This window comes from Pelobates fuscus, chromosome 9 (assembly GCF_036172605.1).
Source record: "Pelobates fuscus isolate aPelFus1 chromosome 9, aPelFus1.pri, whole genome shotgun sequence".
NCBI lineage: Eukaryota > Metazoa > Chordata > Amphibia > Anura > Pelobatidae > Pelobates > Pelobates fuscus.
The window spans coordinates 141,628,075-141,655,098 of record NC_086325.1 but is presented as its reverse complement, the minus strand read 5'-3'; the positions used below and the strand labels follow the sequence as shown (position 1 = coordinate 141,655,098).

Sequence of the window (27,024 nt, the reverse complement as noted above, 5' to 3'; positions counted from 1 at the left end):
GTAGCAAAATGCTCATTGATTTCATAAAGATTTTAATAAGAATGTACATATATTCAGTACATAACATTCATGTTATTAAAGCAACAATCTGTGTGCAAATTTCTAAATTGACCGGTTTTGTAGCCTGCACATTTTATCTAATCACAGGCTTTTCTAAATCAGTCATTACAGTACTTTTTTTTTTTTTTTGTTCGTTCGCAAATAGGGTAATTCATCAAACCAGAAATTGTGGCTAACAAAGGAAATTTCAAGATTTCAGGCCAAAATACCAAACTGAAGACACATTTCTCCTACTCAACTAAAGTTTGTAATTCCCCACAATTCCTGTTTTAACGGGAAACCCTTAAAAAGTGCAGGTAATTAGCAGGAGTGGTCATAAGGTGACAAATGTATCATAGACCAGAAGAAAAAAGCTTAGCTAGACACGCTAATGCCTTGCACTATGGGTATATTAACTAGATAGGCCAGATTGCACGATATGTTTCAAGCACTGGAACCTGTCTAGTAATCTAAGTACATCACTGCATTGCCGCTGAAGGAGTTGTTTAGCCCTTTTTAAAAAATATTTTTTTATTTCCAGTCATTTGCTAGGACTGTCATGATATAAAGCGATCTCCCCAACATCATTATGAAAGAGTTAAATAAATCACCAATTAGCAATCCACACAAACATTTGTGGGTTTTTTTTCCCCTCAGTTGCATAAACTGCAATATATTTTGGTTCACAGCCTCAGATTGTAAGGTATAGTATTTGAGAGAAAAGGGATAGTCATTCACTCCACCCATATTGATGTGGACTCCATAGGCCAAGAGACTATGAATCACTGAAGAAAAGAATAAGAGATTATGTTGGGTTCTTCCCCGTCGGACAATTTATTCAGAATACCAGAGATATCGGAGGTGGATGAAAAACTGGATTCTACTTCTAGGGCATGAATGCAAATTTTGGATTTTTTTTTTTAATTCCAATAACATAACTTCCAGTACTATAACCTGGAGACTGACCTATATTATAACCATAGGCTATATTGTCAATTTACAATTTTTTTCGTCAACTGCAACCAAGTCTAGCTCTGCAGTGAAATACAGGGGGACTAAGAGAGAGCATAAATGTGACCAAAAGGATGTTGATGCATCATTGATGAGGTCAGTGCATGTTATCTCATGGCCAGCACACGGATAAAGCCACTGTCTCCAAGTCCAGGAAACCTAGGGAGGTATGTAGATACATGTCATTATCTTCTCCAGAACCATAGATCAGCAATGATTAACAGCAGAAGTCATTCGCTGGTACCAGGGCTTGATCTTGGTGTTTGACATCATATCGTTGAAAGACTCTAAACCCTCCATGACGCGCAGGACACCATAAACCGCCTGTGAAGAAGAACAGTTTAAATGTTATTTACTTCTTTTAAATCAAAGGATTTCAAAAGCATCTACAAACACACTTGATTTTTATGCTATCCATTACACAATGCTCCATCTTGACAATGTTCATGGGCCCCTCTGTTCTACAAAGTGGGAGTAACAGATGCACAGCCCCTGTAAGGCGCATAGGTAGTTACACTGATTAGAGTGTTCCTTTAGAATTATAACACTACCTTACAGAAAGTGTAAGCCAGCTCGAAGAGCCCACCAAAGGAAACCATTAAAGCATGCTAGCATAAAGGCTATCTTAAGAGATCTAATAGGCTGATCAATCAATGGTCTTCGTTTGGCTGCTCACAATAGGTTTGTTCTTACAGCTGTGAAATACAACTCATGTACAATGGTAAACTCTTATTGTACAATTTTACGGATGTAAGCATTCTGTGAGAGTATTAGCGTCTCACCAGGTCTGCCAGGTTTGGCTCAGATCCTCCCAAGAATGGCCTGTTTTTTCCTATTGCCGCTACCCAGTCATTGGCGGCTTTGTACAGATCTTGTCGAACGTCATCCTCCAAGTGGTGCCTGCAAGGCAAAGTTAAAATATATTTCACAAGACATTGTTTAAATGGTCTCACCACCCATCCGGTGCAACCTGTAGATTGAGGATTTACGCATTCTTTCCTACTTTTGTTAATCTTAATAAAAAAAAATAATAATAATAATAAAGTCCTCCCCTTTCTTTCCTTTTTCCACCAAAATACTGCTATTTATAATGTAATTACATACATTTTCTGGTTCCTGAAATCATGGCTTTCTGCTGTAGAAAACAGCTGTACTATCAACTGAACTACAATTATCTTTTGCAGGGGCAGGCAACCTTCGGCACTCCAGATGTTTTGGACTACATCTCCCCTGATGCTTTGCCAGCATTATGGCTGTAAGAGCTGTAGTCCACCACATCTGGCGTGGAGTTGCCCTTCCCTGATCTATGGCATTACTAGGTTTTCCATTCTGGTGCGTTTGGTGTCTAAGATACTAGACTGAGGGACAAGGGATAATGGCCCGTGTAAACATTTTGGGTATTTTACATGTACAGTTAGGATAGTAGGAGGAGTTAGCCCTTTCCTTGAGTATAAACGTTATTTTACATACACGCATTTGCAATGCAAGCAAGGGCACTAATAGGTCTTAACACATAGACCAGCTGCTTCTTTATTAGACAAGCAGATACGTACAATAATGTGTATTGACTTTTCAATTCCTTACCCTCTGTTATCGGTTGGAAAGTCTAAGGATTAGGACCGAGAGTGCTAACAAAACGCAAAACATGTTGGAATAATTTCAATTTAACCCACCCACCTGCTCTTCAGTCTTTTCCCAATAACAAACATAGCCGCAGCACCTATATATTTGGCAAACAGCCCTTCAATAGTGCCAAAGTTTCCCTCACGCACAATGTAATCAAAAGAAGAGAGTGCCTCTCGCGGTGTGCGGTACACATTTGGAGAGATCAGATGTACAAGCCAGTCATCTGTCCACCGGCGCCATTTCATTTCTTCACTGTGGGAGAGAAGTGAGAAATACCCTTATTTAGGTTCATCTCTCCTTTTAATAATCTGATGGGGGAAAATATAAAATATACAAAGGTTATTGAAAAAAATATATAAAAATTTTACATCTGCAACGAACTGAGAAATTATCAAAGCAGCCGCATGATTAAATAATTATATCTCAATGTGTGTATAAAAAGGTAAGGTTCTACGGCCCCATCTGCTCAGCATTGAAAGAAAAAAAAATAAAACTAAATAGAGATTTGAAGTTTGATACATTTCTTCTGCTTCTTTTTAAATGAATGCTATAGCCATCAAAACAACTTTAGCTTTCATGCCCCTGCAGACTCACTGCTCAATTCACTGCCATTTAGGAGTTTTATGAAAACGAATAAAACATGCAAAACAAGAAAACATATGCAATTAGCTCCAAACCAAGATCTTTTTTAAACTTGTATTTCTCTAGGAAGCCTGCATTTCTTAGCAGACAGAGCTGCCATCGGATTATACTCATTGGTATGTTTTCTGGTCAATCTCAGCTGCATTATGACTGCGGGCAAACATAAAGTAGTCAATGAGAGTACAGGTGGGTTTAGCAATATGGTCTTTGGCTGCAGCTCTCATTTAATTTCTCTTAAATCGGCACTGTCATCGTCGGAGGACTTTGCCGAATTCGCAAAGTCCCCCGACGCTGACATCGCCGCTGACACTCCGATGGCAGGTAAGGGTGAGAATACTTAGCTGAACCTGTCCCTCGTGGGCGCCGCCATCTTGGTAGCTCTGCTCCTCATCAGGAACCGACATCACTACGGAACGCGTGCACAATTAGTAAAAGCTAAAAAATACGCGAGCCTGGGAGCCACAGAACAAACAGTCTTCTCTATACACGAGAGATAACCTGAGAGAACCTAAACTTCAACCTCAGCGGATGACGGGAGATGCTGTCATTACGTCTTGCACCAGATCCAGTCTGTGCGGTCTTTTGCCTGAGCACCTACGGTCCTAGATCTGTGTTTCACTTGGTGGGACAGTTACCTGGGAATTGGTTGTCTTGAAGTATGCTCCCAGCACTGTTTTACAGGCCACTAGTCTATCTACATTATTTTAAATTTTCCTTATAAATGTTGGTGCATAACAGTTTAGATGAGGATCTGTGAGGGTTTTCAAGTTTATTTTGTCCATTATCAATCTTATGCGCCACTGCTGTAATGCGGTTAGTCTCAAATATTGCATCTATTGTAATGTACATCTACATGTAAATGAAAGTACTTTTCCCCCCAAACATGCAACACAGTAAATCCAGAGAATAAATAATATTTATGGCTGTGTGATACTTACACCTGGGATTCTTTAGAAGGATAAACCCGCCCAGTTTCCCTCTCATCCAGCATCAGCCAATACTTATTGTTGTATTGAATCACCTCCTTGCCCCTGTCATCTGTAGCTTTCATTGATGGATAATATGATACAAGTTCCTCCAGACTTTTCATCCTTTTAAAAAGAACAAATTATTAGCAGAAATCAAACGCCTTTTTTCAACAGTTTTGAGGTGTAGATAGAACACAGAAAAATGACTCAGGATATTGCCAATTTTCGTGATTTTAAAAGAGTGCCCGTTGCTTAAAGAAACTCTCTTGACTCCTGAAGCACCTAAGCTTGCCGACATGCTTTCTCTGTAAAGAGTGACATTGGGGGGGGGGGGCGTGGCCGACAGCCGAGGTGGACGGACGCATGGAGTGAGAGCTCCCGGTCCGATACAGCCTACAGCGTGAATAATAGCAGCTATCACCCCCGGCAGACGGCAAACAACGGACGAGGTATCTTACTACTGCCTCACATGGCCCCGGCGAAACAAACGAAGCTGACGGACCCGATCCGCCGTGCTAAAAAAGACCGGTCACGGCCGGCGCAAGATGGCGGCGGCGAGGAGCTGTAATCCTCACAGGCCTCAAACCCTCACTCAGACTATGAGGAGCAGCGCTACACAGACGCTCCAGTCACAGAGAAGAAACTGTATGCTATGCTACAAGACTTCAGGCATTTTCTACAGTCTGTTTTAAAAAAAAAAAAGCCACAAACGACATTAAAAAAAGAGATAGCTGGGGGCGGGGCCTGACCGTGAAGCAGAGAGGACGCGTGCCTCCATAGCTCCGGCACAGGGGACCACATTTTATGGAATAAAAGAGAAAATAAGCTACGAAATAAAAATTAAAGGTTACCTGGTAGAAGGGCACGACGAGAGGAGGACACAGATACCTGTCAAGCGACACTCCATGAGACGTGCACCCGATACAACGAAACGGCCCTCAAGCATGGCAAAGGCGGGAGAGACGGCCGCTCTCCTGCCACCAAAAGCGGCTGGAAACATGGCCAGGAGTCCTCGTTCCCCCCCCTATGGCCCGGCGGGGGTTATCCCGGGCCACCCTCACAAGAGCCCGTGGACAAACCGACCACGCACAGAACGACCGCAAGGTCTGGGCGGCACACCCAAGGCCCAAAACATGGCGGACGCTCAGATAACCGCCATCTCCAGCACCGCTGCCAGCGAAACCGAGCTCAGACTCAACCAAATTTTCGATGCATTCTGGGCCAAGCTGGAAGCACTTCAGAGACCCCCGGAATCGGCGGCAGCACCCGACGGCACACCAAGGAGCCGGGCACGGGAGGCCAGGGAAAGGGGCATGGAAGCTCTACCGGACCACCCTACCAAGACGCCCAAAAAACGGGAAGAGGCTGATCTAATGCGTCTCCGGGCAGCAGCGTTTAGGGGCAAAAGTGGCACGGGACCGACGACCCGAAAGAAGGCAACGCAAGCTTACACGCAGCAGGGCCCACATCGCCTACAAATACTGGCGAGACCCACAGCACAATATGGCCGACCGGTAAAGCCGGGAAAAACAGCAACCCCAGAGCACTTGCAGCGGACCCACAGCGGCTCACAATCACTGCTAAATATCCGAGCTACGACCGGGACTAAGACATACCACAAGAACGAACCACACCACTCATCGGAAGATACTGCTGCCGGCATTTTCAGACAACCGAAAGCCAGACACAGAGCACCATACCGGGACGTTATGATTGCCCCGCAAGGCATCGGCTGACGCAGCACCACTTGGGACCCTGAGGACTCTCTCTATTGTTTAGCCTGTTAACCTAATTATTTGCATTCCCACTACATTTCTTATGGCATAGAATGAGACCTCAGTAACTGTCCTAGTTCTAGCCTGTTCACTGCGCCCCACCACCGGTTTGTATGCTTTATAAGCACTATTAAAATCGAAGCCTCTACCATAGGCTTGCTTGATCCATGTGTAGTCCACGATACTAAGTACGCCAGTGGTTTAAAGGCAAAGTTTCTGTTCCCTGTTTCTGTCCCCAATAACGAAAGTTTTAGCGAGCTATAAATGTGAGGGTATAACTGATAATTTACTTAATTATCTTGTAACTCAACTTCGTGAAAGTGACCTTAACAATTGACATACATTTAAACTCTGTTATATGTTCAAACGCAACTAGCTAAGTTACGGCTAGACAATTAGACAAACATCCCCGCCCAAGCATTATGACCCTTCTCTGAGTTACGATGTTATGCATGTTATCTACAACTGTACAGCCTGTTCCCCACAACAAAATGTAAAAATTTGTGCTGAATATTCTATACCATGCTATGTTTATGATGCTTGTTCCGAGCTTACGACTGCTATTGTGGCTGAGTGAGCCGACTGTATTACAATGCACAACAAAAATAAAGAATTAAATAAAAAAAGAGATAGCTGAACTGGGAGAAAGAACAAACAACCCAGAAAGCGTCACAAGAGACCAACTGCCTCACTATTTTACATCTCTCTGCAAGTCCCTGGTGCCAGATATAGCGGACCCGGAATGGCTCATGGACCGAGCCCACCGATTACCGAAACCACAAAACCTGCGCCGAGACACACCACGCGACGTGGTAGCACGTTTCCACTACTATAAAACGAAAGACTCTCTGCTGCTAGCGGCAAGGAAAATACCCACACTGCCCGATCCATATGCTGGCATTCAACTATACGCAGACCTGTCGGCTATGACAATGAGCAGGCGTAGAGAGTTCATCACCGTAACAAAGACTCTGAGAAACAACGACGTACAATATCGATGGGGCTACCCAACAAAACTACTCATATGGAGAAACACCAAAACACACACCGTGAACGAACCGGAGGTGAGAATGCGCCTACTGAAAGAATGGGGACTGTTCCCGCTACAAGTCCAGGACGCTTCGATCACTACATCACCGAAACGATCGCATACAGAATGGCAGATGGCGGGCTCGCCACGCAGAAACAAATAAAGCTTCGGGACTTGACCCAATAGAGACATACCTAAAATCTACTGCCAAAAATTACCAACAAGGGACAATCTGATCCAATGTTACCCCCTGATATGTGTCATGCAATGTAATTGGATTGTGAGTATGAAAAAAACTAGTACTCTACTAGTAAATGTATAACGCATGTTATGTCCAGGGCGGCCCAAGAGTGCATGGCCCCAAGGGTAAGGGGTGGTTTAAACTTACAACACGCAAGCAAAGGGGGCTAAGGGCCGGCATATGGGGCACTAGAGGAAAAACAGCTTTTATAGATATTGCAGCAAATGAAAGGGTACAGGGCAGGTTAGTCACAAACCAGGTTAGACGCACTGCGTAACTCTTATACCGGCACGCTGCCTAGTAGGTGACGAGGCAGATGAGTAGATACCGGTATCTCGAAATATTGGGTCCCCGTTACAAATCCCAGGCACTGTTGAGGGGTGAGAACACGTCCATAAAATGACAGGCTGTCACACACTCTGCCCATTCACCCAGGTGCGACCCCAGGATGAAAAGTGAGATGGGAAGGATTTACCCACTCACACCTCACCCACGAAGAGCGCTAGTAATCTCAATGGCGCTTTGTATATACTTCAGTTATTTTCTACCCAAATCCTCCTCCCTGTTTACTATATCTTTCCCTCTTCCTTCACGCCCCGGACCGATCTCACACTACAGGCCGCGAGGCGCAAATGTTACCCAGGATCATGGATGATTCTCTAGCAATACTTACACTGAACGTTAAAGGTCTCAACAGCCCACATAAAAGGAGATTAGCAATGCTAGAAATGAAAAGTCCAAGGCGGCAATTATAAGTTTACAAGAGACACACTTTTGTGTTAGAAACCCACCGAGACACACTTTTGTGTTAGAAAACAATTAAAAAAATTATCCCCAGAGCTACAATGCAATGTCCAACACCAAGGCCAAAGGTGTTTCTATATATTTCCATAGAGACTCGGCATTCAACCCATCCAACCAGTACGCGAGTCGGGATGGGAGGATACTGATACTAGTGGGCTCCCTAAATGGTCTGTCGGTAACAATAGCTTCCATATATGCCAAACGATAAGCAAAAATCCTTCCTCAATAAAAGGTATTTAGGAAGATTGACAGAATCAAAGTGGGTCACACAATCATATGTGGGGACTTTAATTGTGCCGCGGACCCCGATGCCGATATAAGAAGGGAGGAGATCAAACTACCACAACAACATTCAATCTCACTAGGCCAACACCTTAGGAAACTGATGCAGGAACATGACTTTTATGACGCTTGGAGAGGTCTTAACCCGAGTCGGAGAGACTACACATACTATTCCGCAGTCCATAGGAACTACACGAGAATTGACCTTTGCTTACTAGACACTAAAACACTGCCCTTTGTCACCAAAGCACATATAGGTCCGATCACGTGGTCCGACCATGCTCCACATATCGTGACCATGCGAATCCCGTGTCCAGCTAGAGGACGGGGCACATGGCGTTTGAATGACAGTCTGTTGGACTTGCCAGAACACCTTCGGAGACTACAAACCCGGGTAGAGGAATATTTCACCGACCATGCTCATTGCTCGTCGTCTACAACCACACAATGGCTGGCCCATAAGGCGGTCATAAGGGGCGAATTAATCCAAATAGGGGCTAGAACAAAAAGACTACACAAAACGTCACTGCACACTGCAGAGCAAGACTTGGCCAAGGTGGAATCCATCCACAAAACAAACCCCACGATAAAAACACATAAACAACTGATGTCACTCCGCAAGACACTACATAACCTCTACCTAGCTACAACAGAACGACACTTGCGGTTCTTGAAACAATCACATTACGTAATGGGTAACAAAGCTGGTAGAATGTTGGCTAGGAAAGCGACACAAACAAAATTGCAATCCAAAATCCCATATATAACCTCCGACACTGGGGATAAACTATACAACCCCCAAGGTATAGTGAACGAATTAGCGAAATATTATGCCTCATTATATCAATTAGAAAAGGATCCTACCACACATCAACCGACAGATGACGAGATCACCCGCTTTCTAGATAAAGCACCTTTAGTTAGCCTCACACAGGCACAATGCACTCAACTAGAATGTCCGTTCACAGAAGACGAAGTAGAGACCGCAATCACATCCCTACCCAAGCAGATGACATACTGCTGTTCGTAACCAAACCAGAGTCCTCCCTACCCTCTATTTTGGGCTTGTTAGCAGGATATGGGAACATTTCATACTACAAGAACAACATAACCAAAACGCAAGCTTTGCCAATCAACTTGCCAAAGACTGTGTTGGAAAAATTAAAATTGCATCACTCCTTTGATTGGCGCACTACCTCTCTACAATACTTCCCCCTCAAAAGGTAACCAAAGAAAATCACTACCCCATGCTCAAAAAAATCAAGACTACCCTTGACAGATGGGATGGCATGAATACCTCTTGGCTAGGACGTATTAACCTTATCAAAATGATGATACTGCCACACATCTTATACCTATTTCGAACCTTGCCCATACCTCTCCCAAATTCACTGATCAAACAATTCCAAAGCACTGTCAATGCACACATATGGAAGAGGAAACCCCCGAGAGTAGCCAAGGGGTGTCTAGGACTCCCCTACATAGAGGGAGGTTTGGGTATGCCAGATGTAACTGCATGTTACAGGGCATCCTTTTTAGCACAAGGAATACTACTTCTTAGGAACTATAGATCATCCTGAAACCCACTCTGGTTGTCGTTAGAGAATGAATGTCTAGACACACATGACACCGTTCACTACTTGTGGACATGCTCGTCGCCTCCAACACCTGTGGGCCCGACTTTACGGTGCTCAAAAACCATGCTTAAAGCGGCACTGTCATGCCGAATCCCGTTTTTTTTTTTACCCCCCTCCCGCCTCCACTACATCCAATTGACCCCCTAGTCACCCCCAAATGCCCCTAAGCCCCCCAGATTACCTATTTTTAAATCTGTATCTTCTGGCCCGATCTTTATTCAGGGCGCCGCCATCTTTGTGTGGGTAGGTGAAGTCCCTATGGGACACGTCATCTGCCCACACTAGACAGACTGTGAGATTCCCGCACATGCCCAGTGAAACACCTGGACATGCGAACGGGAATTTCACCTATTCATTCATTCATCAGACAGACGAATGAATGAATAGAAAAAAATCAGACAAACAAACTAACACTGAGTATCAGTGTTCGTTTGTTCGATCAGTTTATTACAAGGAGGGAGCTACCGACGTGCAGCTCCCTCCTTGTAATATGTAAAGATAGAAGCGGCAGGGAGCTGTGCTCCCCACCACTTCATAAGCCCCCCAGGTCCCCCCCTCACTCTATGGGGGTCAATATGACCCCCATAATAGCACAAGGGAGATTAAAATCTCCCCAATGCCCCTACTCGCTATACCGCGAGTAGGGGCATGTCCACTAAACAGTGAGCAGCCTGTGGCTGCTCACTGTAAAAACATAAATGGTAATAAGGGTGGGGGGGCCTACTGTCCTCCCCCCTAGCCCCCACCCCTGCGCGGTGGGTGGGGGCACTAATAAAATAATAAGGGGGGGACCTACTGTCCTCCCCCCCGGCCCCCACCCCTGCGCGGTGGGTGGGGGCCCTAATAAAACAATAAGGGGGGGGACCTACTGTCCTCCCCCCGGCCCCCACTCCTGCGTGGTGGGTGGGGGCCCTAATAAAACAATAAGGGGGGGGGACCTACTGTCCTCCCCCCCCGGCCCCCACCCCTGCGCGGTGGGTGGGGGCCCTAATAAAACAATAAGGGGGGGGACCTACTGTCCTCCCCCCCGGCCCCCACCCCTGCGCGGTGGGTGGGGGCCCTAATAAAATAATAAGGGGGGGGGACCTACTGTCCTCCCCCCTGGCCCCCACCCCTGAGCGCTGGGTGGGGGCCCTAAATAAAGATAGGGGGGGGGGACCTACTGTCCTCCCCCCTGGCCCCCACCCCTGCGCGGTGGGTGGGGGCCCTAAATAAAGATAGGGGGGGGACCTACTGTCCTCCCCCCTGGCCCCCACCCCTGCGCGGTGGGTGGGGGCCCTAATAAAATAATAGGGGGGGGACCTACTGTCCTCCCCCCCTGCGCGGTGGGTGGGGGCCCTAATAAAATAATAAGGGGGGGGGGGGACCTACTGTCCTCCCCCCCTGGCCCCCACCCCTGCGCTGTGGGTGGGGGCCCTAATAAAATAATAAGGGGGGGGGGACCTACTGTCCTCCCCCCCTGGCCCCCACCCCTGAGCGGTGGGTGGGGGCCCTAAATGAACCCCCCCCCCCATCAAGGTGACTAGGGGTCCCAAGCCCCTAGTCACCCCCCCACCCAAAACATTCTATCCCCTACCTACCCCCCTCACCCTAAAAATAGTGAGGGGGGAATAAAATAACTAACCTGTAAAAAAAAAATAATTAAACTTACCATTTGACGTCTTCTTTTTTCTAAATTCTTCTTTCTTCAGCCCCCAAAAAGGCCAAATAAAAATCCATCATACCCGTCGCACTTTAAAAAAAAAAAAAAAACGAGCGCAAAAAAAAAATTAATCCATGTTCACCCATGGAGGGCACGCCGCGTACTGAGCTCCGCAGGGCGGGTCAAGGCTTATATAGCCTTGCCCCGCCCTGCAATTAGGCTTAGAACACACTGATTGGTTGGTTTAAGCCAATCAGAGTGCTCTGTGTCATTTTACAAGCGTGGGAAAATTCCAAAGAACTTTCCCACGCTTGTAAAATGACACAGAGCACTGTGATAGGATGGTTTTCAAGCCATCCAATCACAGTGCTCTGTGTAATTTTACAAGCTTGGGAAAGTTCTTTGGAATTTTCCCACGCTTGTAAAATGACACAGAGCACTGTGATAGGATGGTTTTCAAGCCATCCAATCACAGTGCTCTGTGTAATTTTACAAGCTTGGGAAAGTTCTTTGGAATTTTCCCACGCTTGTAAAATGACACAGAGCACTGTGATTGGATGGCTTGAAATCCATCCTATCACAGTGCTCTGTGTCATTTTACAAGCGTGGGAAAGTTCTTTGGAATTTTCCCACGCTTGTAAAATGACACAGAGCACTGTGATTGGATGGCTTGAAAACCATCCAATCACAGTGATCTGTCATTTTACACAGCGTGGGAAAGTTCTTTTGAATTTTCCCACGCTGTGTAAAATGACACAGAGCACTCTGATTGGCTTAAACCAACCAATCAGTGTGTTCTAAGCCTAATTGCAGGGCGGGGCAAGGCTATATAAGCCTTGATCCGCCCTGCGGAGCTCAGTACGCGGCGTGCCCTCCATGGGTGAACATGGATTAATTTTTTTTTGCGCTCGTTTTTTTTTTTTTTTTAAAGTGCGACGGTTATGATGGATTTTTATTTGGCTTTTTTGGGGGCTGAAGAAAGAAGAATTTAGAAAAAAGAAGACGTCAAATGGTAAGTTTAATTTTTTTTTTTTTTTACAGGTTAGTTATTTTATTCCCCCCTCACTATTTTTAGGGTGAGGGGGGTAGGTAGGGGATAGAATGTTTTGGGTGGGGGGGGGTGACTAGGGGCTTGGGACCCCTAGTCACCTTGATGGGGGGGTGGTTCATTTAGGGCCCCCACCCACCGCTCAGGGGTGGGGGCCAGGGGGGGGAGGACAGTAGGTCCCCCCCCTTATTATTTTATTAGGGCCCCCACCCACCGCGCAGGGGTGGGGGCCAGGGGGGGAGGACAGTAGGTCCCCCCCCTTATTATTTTATTAGGGCCCCCACCCACCGCGCAGGGGTGGGGGCCAGGGGGGGAGGACAGTAGGTCCCCCCCCCTATTATTTTATTAGGGCCCCCACCCACAGCGCAGGGGTGGGGGCCAGGGGGGGAGGACAGTAGGTCCCCCCCCCTTATTATTTTATTAGGGCCCCCACCCACAGCGCAGGGGTGGGGGCCAGGGGGGGAGGACAGTAGGTCCCCCCCCTTATTATTTTATTAGGGCCCCCACCCACAGCGCAGGGGGTGGGGGCCAGGGGGGGAGGACAGTAGGTCCCCCCCCTTATTATTTTATTAGGGCCCCCACCCACCGCGCAGGGGTGGGGGCCAGGGGGGAGGACAGTAGGTCCCCCCCATCTTTAACCCCCGCGCAGGGGGGGGGGGTTATTAGGTGTTTTTTTGTTTGTTTTTTTACAGTGAGCAGCCACAGGCTGGGCTCACTGCTTACTAGACATGCCCCATCTCGCAGTATAGCGAGTAGGGGCATATTATTTACTAATACTAAGTAATCTTTACTTAGTATTAGTACATTTGGCTTCAAGACCAATTCAGGTCTTTCAGCCTTTTAGTAGATAGCTCCCTGATACCGTGGGAATTAGGGAGTTATCTACTAAGCGGCTGCAAGATGCAGCCGCGGCAATGAATAGGATCGGAGTTTCATTCATTTGAATGAAATTCCGATCCGAACAAAGTACCGAATTGCATCCTAACACCAATGGAGAAACAGTGCTCATTCTGTTAGGATGCAATTCGGCAGTTTTGCCGGCGTTCTGTCTAAGTGACAGGAAGGATTGTGGGAACTGGGAGGAAAGCTAGGGATCATGGGAAAATTGCTCTGACCAGCGGAAATGAAGCACACTTTGCTCCTCCGCTGGTCAGAGCTGGTCAAGCGGAGGAATCCTCCATAAGACAGAGTCCCTACTTTGTCTTATGATTTTAAAGAAAACTAAAGAAGACAGGAAGAAAAGAATAACAGATCCTGAGAGAGGGGGAGAAGAGGAAGAGATTGAGGAAAGGTAAGTTCGGCATGACAGTGCCGCTTTAAAGCGTGGAAGGCCTGGAGCCCATTGGTGTTGGACCCGACACAACTCTTTAAAGGAGCACCATTAACGACACTAGCAGCCTACTCCCCGGGTATACAGGTGGGAAAGTGGCTGAACAAAGGAGTGAGATTGGTCAGTGACTTAATGACGGGAGACGAGATAAAACCATTCCCAGACTTAAAAGAAGAGTTGGGACTAGATCCTAGAGACCTGTATCTCCACCTAAGAATTAAAAACATAATACAAACCCGTAGCAAACAGACAATCGTTAGGAACGAAACTCCAGCACTCAAACCAAGCCACTTATCACTGAACAAATTCGCAAAACCTCTCTCCCTGTGTTATAACGCGATCATCACAGGTAATATCCCAGGCAAACTGCAGTACATGTCAAAATGGGAGAAGGAGCTAGGCTATCAAATCCCCCAAGCGGATTGGCAGTTAGCAATGGCAAATACAAAACAAGCATCGAGCAGCCCCTCGCTATGGGAGGCTTACTGCAAAGTAAATATGAGGTGGTATCTAGTACCAGAGGTTGGCGGGTATGTACACAGGCACTACGAACGTGTGCTGGAGATGCGAGGCAGACACTGGTACCATGCTCCACACTTTCTGGTCATGCCCTATACTGGATAGCTACTGGAAATAAATCTAAACCTTGATGTCCCGCTGGACTGGCATTTGTATCCCTCTGCACCCAGAAAAATACTTGCTCCACGTCATACATAATCTAAACACACACCCTCATAGGAAAGTGATCTTAAATATCTTTACGGTGGCAAAAACAGCATTAGCCGGCAATTGGAAGAGCAAGCAAGTCCCTCAGATAGATATTCTAAACAACAAAATGGATACAATTAGTGCATATGAGAAAATGGCCAGCAAGATAAAAGGGTGTTCAGAAAAATACAAAAAGGAGTGGGCGTGCTGGGTAACTACCTAGTCCCCAAATGGTATCACAGGCAGTGAGTTACGAATGGGCCTAGCGAAATGATTACTCCATCAAGATGCGCAATTCAATGTGATACAACTTGCTAGCTCGCAATTTTGTGAAAGAGTCCAGGGTTCCCCCTCCCCCCCTCTTTTTTCCTTCTGTACCCTATTCCCTCCCAAGTTAGATATAAATAAATAAAAAGCATGTTACGTCGCTGTATGCATCACATCAGAAACCGCCTGACAAATGATCTGACATGTTACATGGCGAATGTAAATGTTACCTGCGAATAATGTTCATGTCAGTGAAATGTAATATGCACAAAGTGATATGTGTTGCAAATATGAATCAATAAAAATGATAAATGAGAAAAAAAAAAAAAAGAGTGACATTGGCATTTTTATAAATGAACTTTGTTACACCTCCTAGGCTGTCACTCAGACCATCGGCCCTGTTACTTCCTGGTTGAGCTAAACAGAAAGTGCCCAGAGCAACGGCCTTGGAAATACTTCTCATTGAGCTGCATTTGGAAATCTATGATTGGACAGTAACAGAGGGTCTGGGCTGGGAGAGAATGGGAAACAAGATAACTGCAGCTTTTGCAAGCTGTTCTTAGATAATGAGAAATGTATTATTAAAAGCATGCGAGTTTTCATTTGGGGTATATCTACTAAACCGTGATGTTTATTTTGTTGTATTTAGGCAGTGTTTCTTTAATGTCACATCAGCACAAGGAAACAAGCGGTTTGAATTCACTAAACGGAGTTGAATCCCCTTGACTTCAATGGGAGCTAAACCTAGAGCAATGGCTTTCAAACCGCATGCTGTGGTCAATGGATGAAAACCACTGTAGTGGTATAGGCACTGGGAGGCTGTGAGAGCTATTCTCCAGTTCTAGGTGGAAACTGTTGGATGTCCCATGGCAAACCACGGCCTGGACCCTACTCACTGTTATCAATGTGGAGGTTATGATGCTTAAACTGCCCCTTTGAATATACATTTAAGGGATTATATAATCAACCTTAGAGTTTCTAATATTCTTCTATTTAAATTCCACTCTTAGAGAGCTTGATCTAATATGACACTAAAAAACCTTCGTTCATCACAATATTCATTAGAAGACTTTCTTACTTGGAGACGAGGAATGTTTTCATCACACTAATGATAACGGAGGAGTCATTGAGTTGCTGCAAAAGAAAACAAAGAACATAAACAGAGGACAACCCTCAATGTGACAATAAGTAAAAAACAAACAAACAAAAACCAAAAATGCAAGTTGTTTCAACTTGTCAAAACCCTTTAATATACAGTGGTTAAAGGAACACTATAGTGTCAGGAATAAAAACCATGTATTCCTGACACAATAGTGATGGTATGCAGAGCGTGGAGATGCTGAACGGCAGTGCAGCACCAACAATGAAGCACCTCTAGTGGCTGCCTGAGTGACTGCATCTAGAAAGGTTACCAGACTGCAATGTAATCACTACCTTTTTTTATGAAAAGGCAATGTTTATATTAACCCCTTAAGGACACATGACATGTCATGATTCCCTTTTATTCCAGAAGTTTGGTCCTTAAGGGGTTAGAAAGCCTGCAGGGAAAGGCTATATACACCAAAACAACTACATTAAGCTGTAGTGATTCTGGCGAGTATAGTGTCCCTTTAATTTCTGTGCTCCAAACCTATTGTGTTCTTGCTGCTTGATAACAGAGCTCACACAGGGCTTACCATGGGAAGACTGATGGTAAAAGACAACAATGCATACCAAAGGAGGGTTCAAGATACCACGTTGTCTTTGAGAGAGTTCCAGCCCTGTTCTATGATATTACAGCTTTGAGTGCCTAGAGCGCCCAGCACCAAGCAAAGCAACATGTAGGACACACATCTGGTATTCAAAAGGTTAAGCAGCAAAAGCAATGAAAACAAACATATGGGATAATGTTTCGAAAAAAACTCACTATGGGAGATCCAGCATTCACTAAGAGAATCGGAACCTTTCTGTAACTGGAGAACTTGATCTCTCGTCTCAGAACAGGATTAACCTCCACAATCTCATGCGGCACTTGGTAATAATCAAGGAATGCCCGTACTTTGCTGCAGAAGGGGCAGGTCTTATATTGGTACAGTGTGAGCTGAAGGTTCCCATCGGTTACCTGAAAACACAAAATGCGTGCATCAAACTACTGAGGTTTACCCACTAGGTAGAAAGATAATGACTCCATAAGGGCAAATTACATCCCGACCACGACCAACATTCCTAACAAATGGGTCCTTGAAGACCTCCTTGCTACCATGGAATGTCCTGTTTGCTGAGTATTAGAGCAACGTTTACTAAATAAATAGTGTAGTGCTTTAGAAGTGTGTTTGTAATAAGGACCAGCTTGTAATAAGGAAGAAGAAAAAAAAAAAAAGCAATGATTACATTCTTTGTATTTTCTATTTAATTATGTATACTCTCATTATTTTTAATTCACATGCTGTATAGTTAACATATCAAAACGTAGGTGGTATTAGATGGCTAATGGGTAAATCAAGCGGCAAAGTTTTCAATTGCAGGTTTAAAATTACAGGAACATGGCATCCAGAACATTTCATTAAGTTGGCGTGGTCTGGGAGCCTATAGTGTACCTTTAAGGCTTGAAGGGGTGCTTTAACTTTAAGAATACAAAGAGCGTACAGTAGGTCTAATTAGGTGCCCTTTTTTTTTTTTTAAACATTCATTAACCCCTTAAGGACACATGTGTGACATGTCATGATTCCCTTTTATTCCAAAAGTTTGGTGCTTAAGGGGTTAAAGGGAAAGAATTTCATATAACAGTACATATATTCCTAATATCTTCCTAACCATTTACAGTTGCAAGAAAAAGTATGTTAACCCTTTGGAATGATATGGATTTCTGCACAAATTGGTCTTAAAATGTGATCTGATCATCATCTAAGTCACAACAATAGACAATCACAGTCTGCTTAAACTAAGAACACACAAAGAATGAAATGTTGCCATGTTTTTATTGAACACACCATGTAAACATTCACAGTGCAGGTGGAAAAAGTATGTGAACCCCTAGACTAATGACATCTCCAAGAGCTAATTGGAGTGAGATGTCAGCCAACTGGAGTCCAATCAATGAGATGAAATTGGAGCTGTTGGTTACAGCTGCCCTGCCCTATAAAAAAAAAACACACACACCAGTTCTGGGTTTGCTTTTCACAAGAAGCATTGCCTGATGTGAATGATGCCTTGCACAAAAGAGCTCTCAGAAGACCTACGATTAAGAATTGTTGACTTGCATAAAGCTGGAAAGGGTTATAAAAGTATCTCCAAAAGCCTTGCTGTTCATCAGTCCACGGTAAGACAGATTGTCTATAAATGGAGAAAGTTCAGCACTGCTGCTACTCTCCCTAGAAGTGGCCATCCTGTAAAGATGATGCAAGAGCACAGCGCAGACTGCTCAATGAGGTGAAGAAGAATTCTAGAGTGTCAGCTAAAGACTTACAAAAGTCACTGGCAAATGCTAACATCCCTGTTAGCGAATCTACAATACGTAAAACACTAAACAAGAATGGATTTCATGGGAGGATACCACAGAGGAAGCCACTGCTGTCCAAACAAAACATTGCTGCACGTTTACAGTTTGCACAAGAGCACCTGGATGTTCCACAGCAGTACTGGCAAAATATTCTGTGGACAGATGAAACCAAAGTTGAGTTGTTTGGAAGAAACACACCACACTATGTGTGGCGAAAAAGAGGCACAGCACACCAACCTCAAAACCAAATCCCAACTGTGAAGTATGGTGGTGGGGGCATCATGGTTTGGGGCTGCTTTGCTGCTTCAGGGCCTGGACGGATTGCTATCATCGAAGGAAAAATGAATTCCAAAGTTTATCAAGACATTTTGCAGGAGAACTTAAAGGACCACTCTAGTGCCAGGAAAGCATACTCGTTTTCCTGGCACTAGAGTGCCCTGAGGGTGCCCCCACCCTCAGGGACCCCCTCCCGCCCGGCTCTGGAAAGGGGTTAAATCTTACCTTTTTCCAGCGCTGGGCGGAGAGATCTCCTCCTGCTCTCCTCCTCCCCGTCGGCTGAATGTGCGGCAAGAGCTGCGCGCGCATTCAGCCGGTCACATAGGAAAGCATTCATAATGCTTTCCTATGGACGCTGGCGTGCTCTCACTGTGAAAATCACAGTGAGAAGCACGCAAGCGCCTCTAGCGACTGTCAATGAGACAGCCACTAGAGCACATAGGGAGAAGGCTTAACCCATTCATAAACATAGCAGTTTCTCTGAAACTGCTATGTTTATGAAAAAATGGGTTAACCCTAGAAGGACCTGGCACCCAGACCACCTCATTAAGCTGAAGTGGTCTGGGTGCCTAGAGTGGTCCTTTAACCCCTTAAGGACCAAACTTCTGGAATAAAAGGGAATCATGACGTGTCAGACATGTCATGTACCCTTAAGGGGTTAAGGCCATCTGTCTACCAGCTGAAGCTCAACAGAAGATGGGTGTTGCAACAGGACAATGACCCAAAGCATAGAAGTAAATCAACAACAGAATGGCTTAAACAGAAGAAAATACGCCTTCTGAAGTGGCCCAGTCAGAGCCCTGACCTCAACCCGATTGAGATGCTGTGGCATGACCTCAAGAAAGCGATTCACACCAGACATCCCAAGAATATTGCTGAACTGAAACAGTTCTGTAAAGAGGAACGGTCAAGAATTACTCCTGACCGTTGTGCACGTCTGATCTGCAACTACAGGAAACGTTTGGTTGAAGTTATTGCTGCCAAAGGAGGTTCAACCAGTTGATAAATCCAAGGGTTCACATACTTTTTCCACCTGCACTGTGAATGTTTACATGGTGTGTTCAATAAAACATGGCAACATTTCATTCTTTGTGTGTTATTAGTTTAAGCTGACTGTGATTGTCTATTGTTGTGACTTAGATGATGATCAGATCACATTTTATAACCAATTTGTGCAGAAATCCATATCATTCCAAATAGTTCACATACTTTTTCTTGCAACTGTATATTCACTGTGTCAATCAAGTGGCTCAATACATCCACAGGGAGCCTTGGTTATCATCATGCAAAGTTTGAAGATGCCGAACAGCAGTCCTGCAAAGTGTACATGAACACAAAAGGATGATCTCAGTGGCCTTAGTACAACGTAAACAATGCAGTGTTATTACTGAGACAGCAGGGACAGTCTCTTTGCAGCAAAACCACTTCATTAAAGGGACACTATAGTCACCCAGACCACTTCAGCTCAATAAAGTGGTCTGGGTGTCAGGTCCCTCTAGGGTTAACCCTGCCTGATGTAAACATAGCAGTTTCTGAGAAACTACTATGTTTACATCTGGGGTTAAGCCAGCCTCTAGTGCCTGTCTTCCGGACAACCACTAGAGTCGCATCGGCAACGATTGAGGCATATTATGCCTCAATCACGCAGAGCGTCCATAGGAAAGCATTGAAGGTTCGTGCCCTTAGATGCTACCCCATGGCCCTGCCTGATGCTTTCTTATATAAGCACAAGTCTCGGAGCAAGAGGTTGCTTACGAGATGGGGGCTATCCACAGAGGCCAGGTTAAGGTCTCTGGAGAGATAGGTGTAGTTTTGGGACTTAAAATGTCCCTAGCTGTTGTAATGTTGTTTGTCTTATATTTGTGTTATCTGCGAGGTTTTAAAGTCAGGAGGGGGGAAAGGAGAAGGAGAAGAACAAAATATGGTTAAGTTCCTGTCTATAAACGCTCAAGGCCTGAATACGGTGTATAAAAGATCCCTGTTGCGCAACCAAATGATAAAAGATAAAATTGACATCTGCCTAGTACAAGAGACTCATTGGAGACAAAATGAGAAACCAACGTGGGGGGGAAAGAAGTTCCCAATTATTATACATGCCTCCATGAAGGAGAAAAAAAAAAGAGGCGTGGCATTGATAATCTCAGAAAGAGTTAAGTGGGAGACACTCTATCAGGAATTAGACAAAGAAGGTAGATTTCTGATATTAGTAGGTCTGATAAACGAAGTGAAATATACTATAGTCAATATATATTTACCCAACATAGCCCCAGTCTCACAATTAAACAAAATATTAAATAAGGTAGATCAAATTAAAACAGGATTATATATAGTTGCAGGAGATTTTAACTGCATATTAGACCCATCAAAAGACAAAAAAGTGATGAAAGGGAGTGTTATAAATAAAACAATAATAAAAAATGCGAGCTCATTAACTAATACTAAAAATAGATTTGATTTATTCGATGTTTGGCGTCTCCAAAATCCAGAAGTAAGGGACTATACCCATCTATCTAAAGTCCACTATACATATTCAAGAATTGATATGATATGGGGCAATTTAAATCTAGTGAACAATATGAGCAAAATAAATATAGTAGAAAATGTCTGGTCAGATCATAGTATGTATATATTTGAAATTAAAGACAATTTAATAACCAGAAATACTACAACGTGGAAAATAAATAACTATCTGTTATACAATAAAAACTGTAAGACTAAACTGGAGAGGCTGATAAACTGTTTTTTTAAGGAGAATGACCCATCGGATACATCAAATCTAAATACCTGGTGCTCCTTTAAAGCAGTACTGAGAGGGTACCTTATAAAATTAAACCATGAAGTTAAAACTAAAGAAAAAAGACTAGGAGACTTGTATATTGAACTTTATAAACTTACAGAGGACAATAAAAAAGAACCCTCAATAGAGAAAGGTAGAAGACTAACGGAAGTCCAAAATAATATTGTACAATGTTTGAATATCAAAACAGCGAATAATATTAAAAAACTAAAACTGAGATTTTATTGTAGAGGGAATAAGACAGATAAGATGTTATCCAATAAATTGAAGAAACAACAGGCTAACGCTCAGATATTAAAGATTGTACACAATCAAATAACCTACACAAATCCAAAAGATATTGGCAATTGTTTTAGAGAATACTACGGAGCGTTATATAATATCCCTGATGAAGCCCCTATAAATAAGATTAAACAATACCTGACTAGTACAAACCTTCTAAAAATAGATCAGACTCAGAAGGAGAGTCTAAATAAACAGATCACAGAGGAGGAGGTAAATCGGACCATAATGAGAAGTAAGAAACAAAAAACTCCCGGCCAAGACGGATTCTCCAATCTATTTTTTTATACATTTAAATCTATTCTGAGCAAACAATTGGCATTAGCATTTAATAACGCAGTGCAAGTGGGTAGTTTCCCGGAAGAGATGACAAGAGCAAATATGCTGCCCATCTTGAAACAGGGAAAAGATCCAACTGCCATGTCCAGTTATCGGCCCATATCTTTAATCAATTCTGATGTAAAAATATTTTCATCCATTCTAGCAGACCGTCTTAAGAGTATTACTAGAACCTTAATCCATAATGACCAAGTTGGCTTTATACCAGAGAGATGGGCAGGTTCCAATTCAAGGAGAATTATAGACATTATAGATAACGCCAACAAGAAACATATTCCCCTTATGACTTTAGCAGTTGACGCAGAAAAAGCTTTTGATAGGCTGAATTGGAAGTTCTTAGAATTATCTCTAGAAGCATACGGAATAGATGGCTGGATGCTAAGAGGTATTATGTCGGTATATAAAAACCCTTCAACTAGAATAGTAGGCCCAAATGTCTGCTCAGACTGGGTATATATAAATAACGGGGTGAGACAAGGTTGCCCGCTCTCCCCTTTGTTATATATCCTCTCCATAGAACCACTAGCGGAAAATATTAGGAATAATGAAGATATAAAAGGCTACAAAATAAGGGATAAAGAATTTAAAATCAGCATGTATGCGGATGATATTCTGCTATCAATCACTGACCCAATCAGCTCTTTGCAACATTTAATGGAGGAAGTTAGAAAGTATAGCTACCTAGCCAATTACAAGTTAAATAATGAAAAAACGGTTGTTATGGGCATTGAATTAGACAAGAAAGCAAGGGAAGAAATTAGTAAAAAATACTCATTTATATGGGCGCCCCAGAAATTCGATTGCTTAGGTATAGTTATTACTAAGAATTTAGACAGAATGATGGAAGAAAACTTCTTAAAGTTATTAAAAAGTACAAACTCTTTACTTAAAGAATGGAGAAATATGCAGATTACCTGGTGGGGCCGTATAAATGTTATTAATTCCTATATTATTCCTAAATGGAATTATGTATTCCAAATGATTCCTTTAAAGATCCCAGCAATATGGCTGACATTATTTCAAAACAATTTGGAAAATTTTATCAATAAAGGAAAAAAAAATAGAATTAATAGAAATATTCTCTCACTGAAAACCAAGGAAGGGGGATTAAATTTCCCCAATATAAAAGTGATGTATTGGGCAAATGTGATCACACATATGTACAGGGCCCAACTAGCGTGTGCCAAAGAAGAAAGTTGGTTTAATATTGAAATGGAAGATCTAGGTTTGAAAACCCCTGAGGGCATGATATGGAATACGAAAAGTCTAGATAAAATGGGGATCGACATTAACAATAATAGGATATGGGCCCAAATGATGCCAGTTTGGGAGGAAATTAAAAAGAAACTAGATTTGAAATTTACAATAATGGATTCGGCAAATCTGAGGATTGTAGAAGCCAATCTGTCCAATTTGTCTTTAGAGAGCTGGCGAGTACATGGTATAATTAAAGTGTCACAGATATTATCATCAGACAAAATAATGACTTTTAGTTCTATTCTACAAAAATATCACCTCTCTCAACGAGAGAGCTTTAATTACCTGAGGCTTAAATATTTTTTGCAAAAACATCTTAGTAGAAAGATAGGAAATTTATTTACTATGTTGAAACTAATATTCTCAAATCAGGCCATACCTAAAGTCCTGGCTAAAGCTATAGAGGTAATTAGAAATATTAAAGAAGTGTCTAGTTTTCCACAAAAGGATAAATGGGAAAAAGACTTAAGCTGTACTTTGGAACACCAAGATTGGTGTAAAGCCATAAATAACACACGTAGTCAGGTCCAATGCTTAAATCTCTTGGAGACCCACTATAAGGTGATTTATAGATGGTATTTAGTCCCGAGTAAATTATCTCAGATATACCCAGGAGTTACAGCTAGATGTTGGAGATGTGAAAAAGAGGTTGGTTCATTTCTCCACATATGGTGGAGCTGCTCAAATATTCAGCTTTCAATTGTGAGATTGATAAGGTTTATTAAAGATTTAACAGGAATAGAACTCGAAAGGAAACCAGAGGTAGTTCTGCTACATATGCAGTGGCCGAATATGTCACACTCAATAAGAAGTTTTATAATTCACTGTTGTATCGCATTTAAAATTGTGGTGGCACGGAATTGGAAATCAAATCAAATTCTGCCCTGGGAGGTTATTAAAAATCAAATTAACCTCCAGGCGAGGATGGAAAGAGATTTAAGTATACCATATCTGAATTCCCCAAAAAGATTTGATCTATGGCAAAGTTGGGTTAATAATTTAGAAACTATTCCCTGAATCATTGAGCGAAAAGAGCTCAGTTGTTTCCCATTGAATCAGTGGCCTGAGTATAGATAACCCTCCCCCCCGGCTTACCCTCTGGCTTACCCCCGCAGATAATGTTGTACTATGTATTGGGTTTGTTTGTTGGAATAAGTACTGACCTGTTTTTTATGTTTACTATTATGCAAAACAACCCATGTTTTGTTTGTCGGTCTTTCTGTATAAGTGTTTTGAAAAAACAATAAAAGAATTTATAATAAAAAAAAAAGAAAAATGCTTTCCTACGGACACTTTGAATGTGCGCGCGGCAGTGCCGCGCATGTGCATTCGGCACCGTCAGACAAGGATGCTGATGACGGCGGGGGAGGAGAAGTAAGGGAGCCCGGCGGGGGAAAAGGGTGAGTAGCTGATGGGGTTTTAACCCCTTCAGCGCCATGGGAGGGGGACCCTGAGGGTGGGGGCACCCTCAAGGTTCTATAGTGTCAGGAAAACCGCACGATAGTGTCCCTTTAAGCTGTAGTGGTTCTAGTGCTTAGAGTGTCTCTTGACTTAACAGCCAACATGGTGATTGGTGAAAATTGGTGCCCTTTAATTGCAGCTCACTACACAATGAAGGCAAGTTGAATTTTTAAACAGATCAGCAGAGTGTGATACGTTTTTATCTCCTGCTCTGGTAATTGAACTTTAGTGACAAACAGGAGGCTGTTGCATGCTTTAGCAGGAAATTAACAGGAGCACGATAAAACAATTCTAAATTAAACACACTGTGCAACAAAGGGAGGTATAAAAAAAGTAGACTGTTTTTCAGCAAAGGTGTAGGGGAGTTGTGACTAGGGCTGCATGAACAAAGTAATTAATGTAATAAATGGCAGAGAACTGACCAGTGAGGCTGATGCCTAGCATATTGGAATGGCACTGAGAGGGAGCATTGCAGAGTCTGTCTCTGATAATGCACTCTTGCAGTTCTTGGTGACGCAATGAATGAAAGAAACTAATTCAGAAACAGATGCAAGCCACTCTCTCTTTTTAACTTTTGCATGCCCCTGGCTCCTTTGAACTCCAGAGGAGTAAATCAGGTTCTCCTCCACCTCCCGGGTCTAGCGAGTGACTTATAAGTCATGAGAGCCAGAGTGAGGCTTTGACTCACCTGTACACTGACTGAGACCAGGGCACCTGGCTGCACAAAATGCCTTCCACCCCAAGATAAGCGGCCTAAAACTGCCAATAACGATGTGCTGTAATTTTGTGTGGGTCTGTGTCTGTACTACGAGTGTGTACATATGGGGAGTGTCTGTAAACTATACTGTTAGTGTCTATGTATTCATATCTGTTTGTGTATGGGTCAGTGAGTGTGTATATAGATCAATGTCTGTACTGTGTGTGTATTTGTCAGTATCTGTACTGTAAATGCATGTGTACAGGTCAGGGTGTATGTGTCTGTGTATGGATCCATATCTGTGTGTGCATGGGACAGTGAGTGTATATATGAGCGAGTGTATGAGTATGGATGAGTGTTGGAGTTTCAGAAGTGAGTAGGCTTTAAGTGCCATAAAAACAAAAGTTTTCAAAGGAAGGGGACTGGTGAGCAATATTAAAAGACTTGGCGCATGGCACCTTTTGACTATGCTACACCACTTAATTAAGCGAAAGTTGTTTTGGTGCTTAGAGTGTCTTTTTAAATATATATGGGATATATAAGTGACAGCCCCCCATTAAAAATTAGTAACATCACAGGAGTTACCCAAAATTGATAAAAAAAAATTAAATAAAAACACAGGTATTACATTTCCTTTAAACACTTAACTATACATTTAAACAGATACTTAAAACAACGTTTCTAAAGAACTTCATTTGTTGTGGATTACACGATTTTAGAATTCCCAAATTCACGTAGAGGTCTGAGCATCATAGGTAAATAAAATAAAATAATATATACAACTAGAAAACCAAATGTTGTATACTACTGATAAAGACCATGAGACTATGGCATGCAAAGTGCCCCAGGAATAAAATAAAAAAATAAAATTAACAATTGTGCCCATACCTGAAGGTCTTCTTCAGCCCTCTCCTCCCCCAGGGAATACTTCAAAGTCTGTAACACTCCCAGTGCACCCCCTAAAATAACCATTATACCCCAACTCCTCCTGCCACTGACTCCTGACTCTTGCCACCACCCTGTTCTGTAGCCACGCCGCCATGTTTGGGGTGAATAGGGCGCTAGGGGTGCCCTACTTTCTGATCTCTGCAGATAAAGGTGACTCCTTGGTATCTCTCTACCAGGGACATTTAAGTAACCTCTGACTCCCACACCAGGGGTGGAGACAGGTCTACTGGCAACTACCCCAGAGCGGGAAAAACAGCCCCTAGCCATCAACAGCCCTGCCATGCCCCCTCTCAGCCCTGGCAGATGATGCCCTAGGCGCCATGTGGCAGAACACATTCCATGTGCCATGGCAGCTGCCATCTTCTCATAAACAAGCCACGCCCCCAGCCCCATAAAGAGTAAGGGGAAGCATGGCTCCTCCCTCGGCTCTGATTGGATA

At 43.4% G+C, this 27,024-nt stretch overlaps 2 protein-coding genes across 2 annotated transcripts in view; one reads left to right on the top strand and one right to left on the bottom strand.

Moving 5' to 3' along the window:
- Positions 1-27,024, top strand: part of ZER1 (zyg-11 related cell cycle regulator) — a 491,045-nt gene that overhangs the window by 376,072 nt on the left and 87,949 nt on the right. The window lies entirely within an intron of this gene.
- On the bottom strand, positions 16-26,982 carry PTGES2 (prostaglandin E synthase 2). The gene is made up of 7 exons (XM_063432625.1): positions 26,526-26,982; positions 16,957-17,151; positions 16,129-16,184; positions 4,257-4,409; positions 2,728-2,928; positions 1,833-1,950; positions 16-1,374 (listed from the first exon to the last, which is right to left on the bottom strand). Exons 1-7 carry the CDS (start codon positions 26,976-26,978, stop codon positions 1,258-1,260), a joined length of 1,293 nt encoding a protein of 430 aa, XP_063288695.1. The 5' UTR covers positions 26,979-26,982; the 3' UTR covers positions 16-1,257.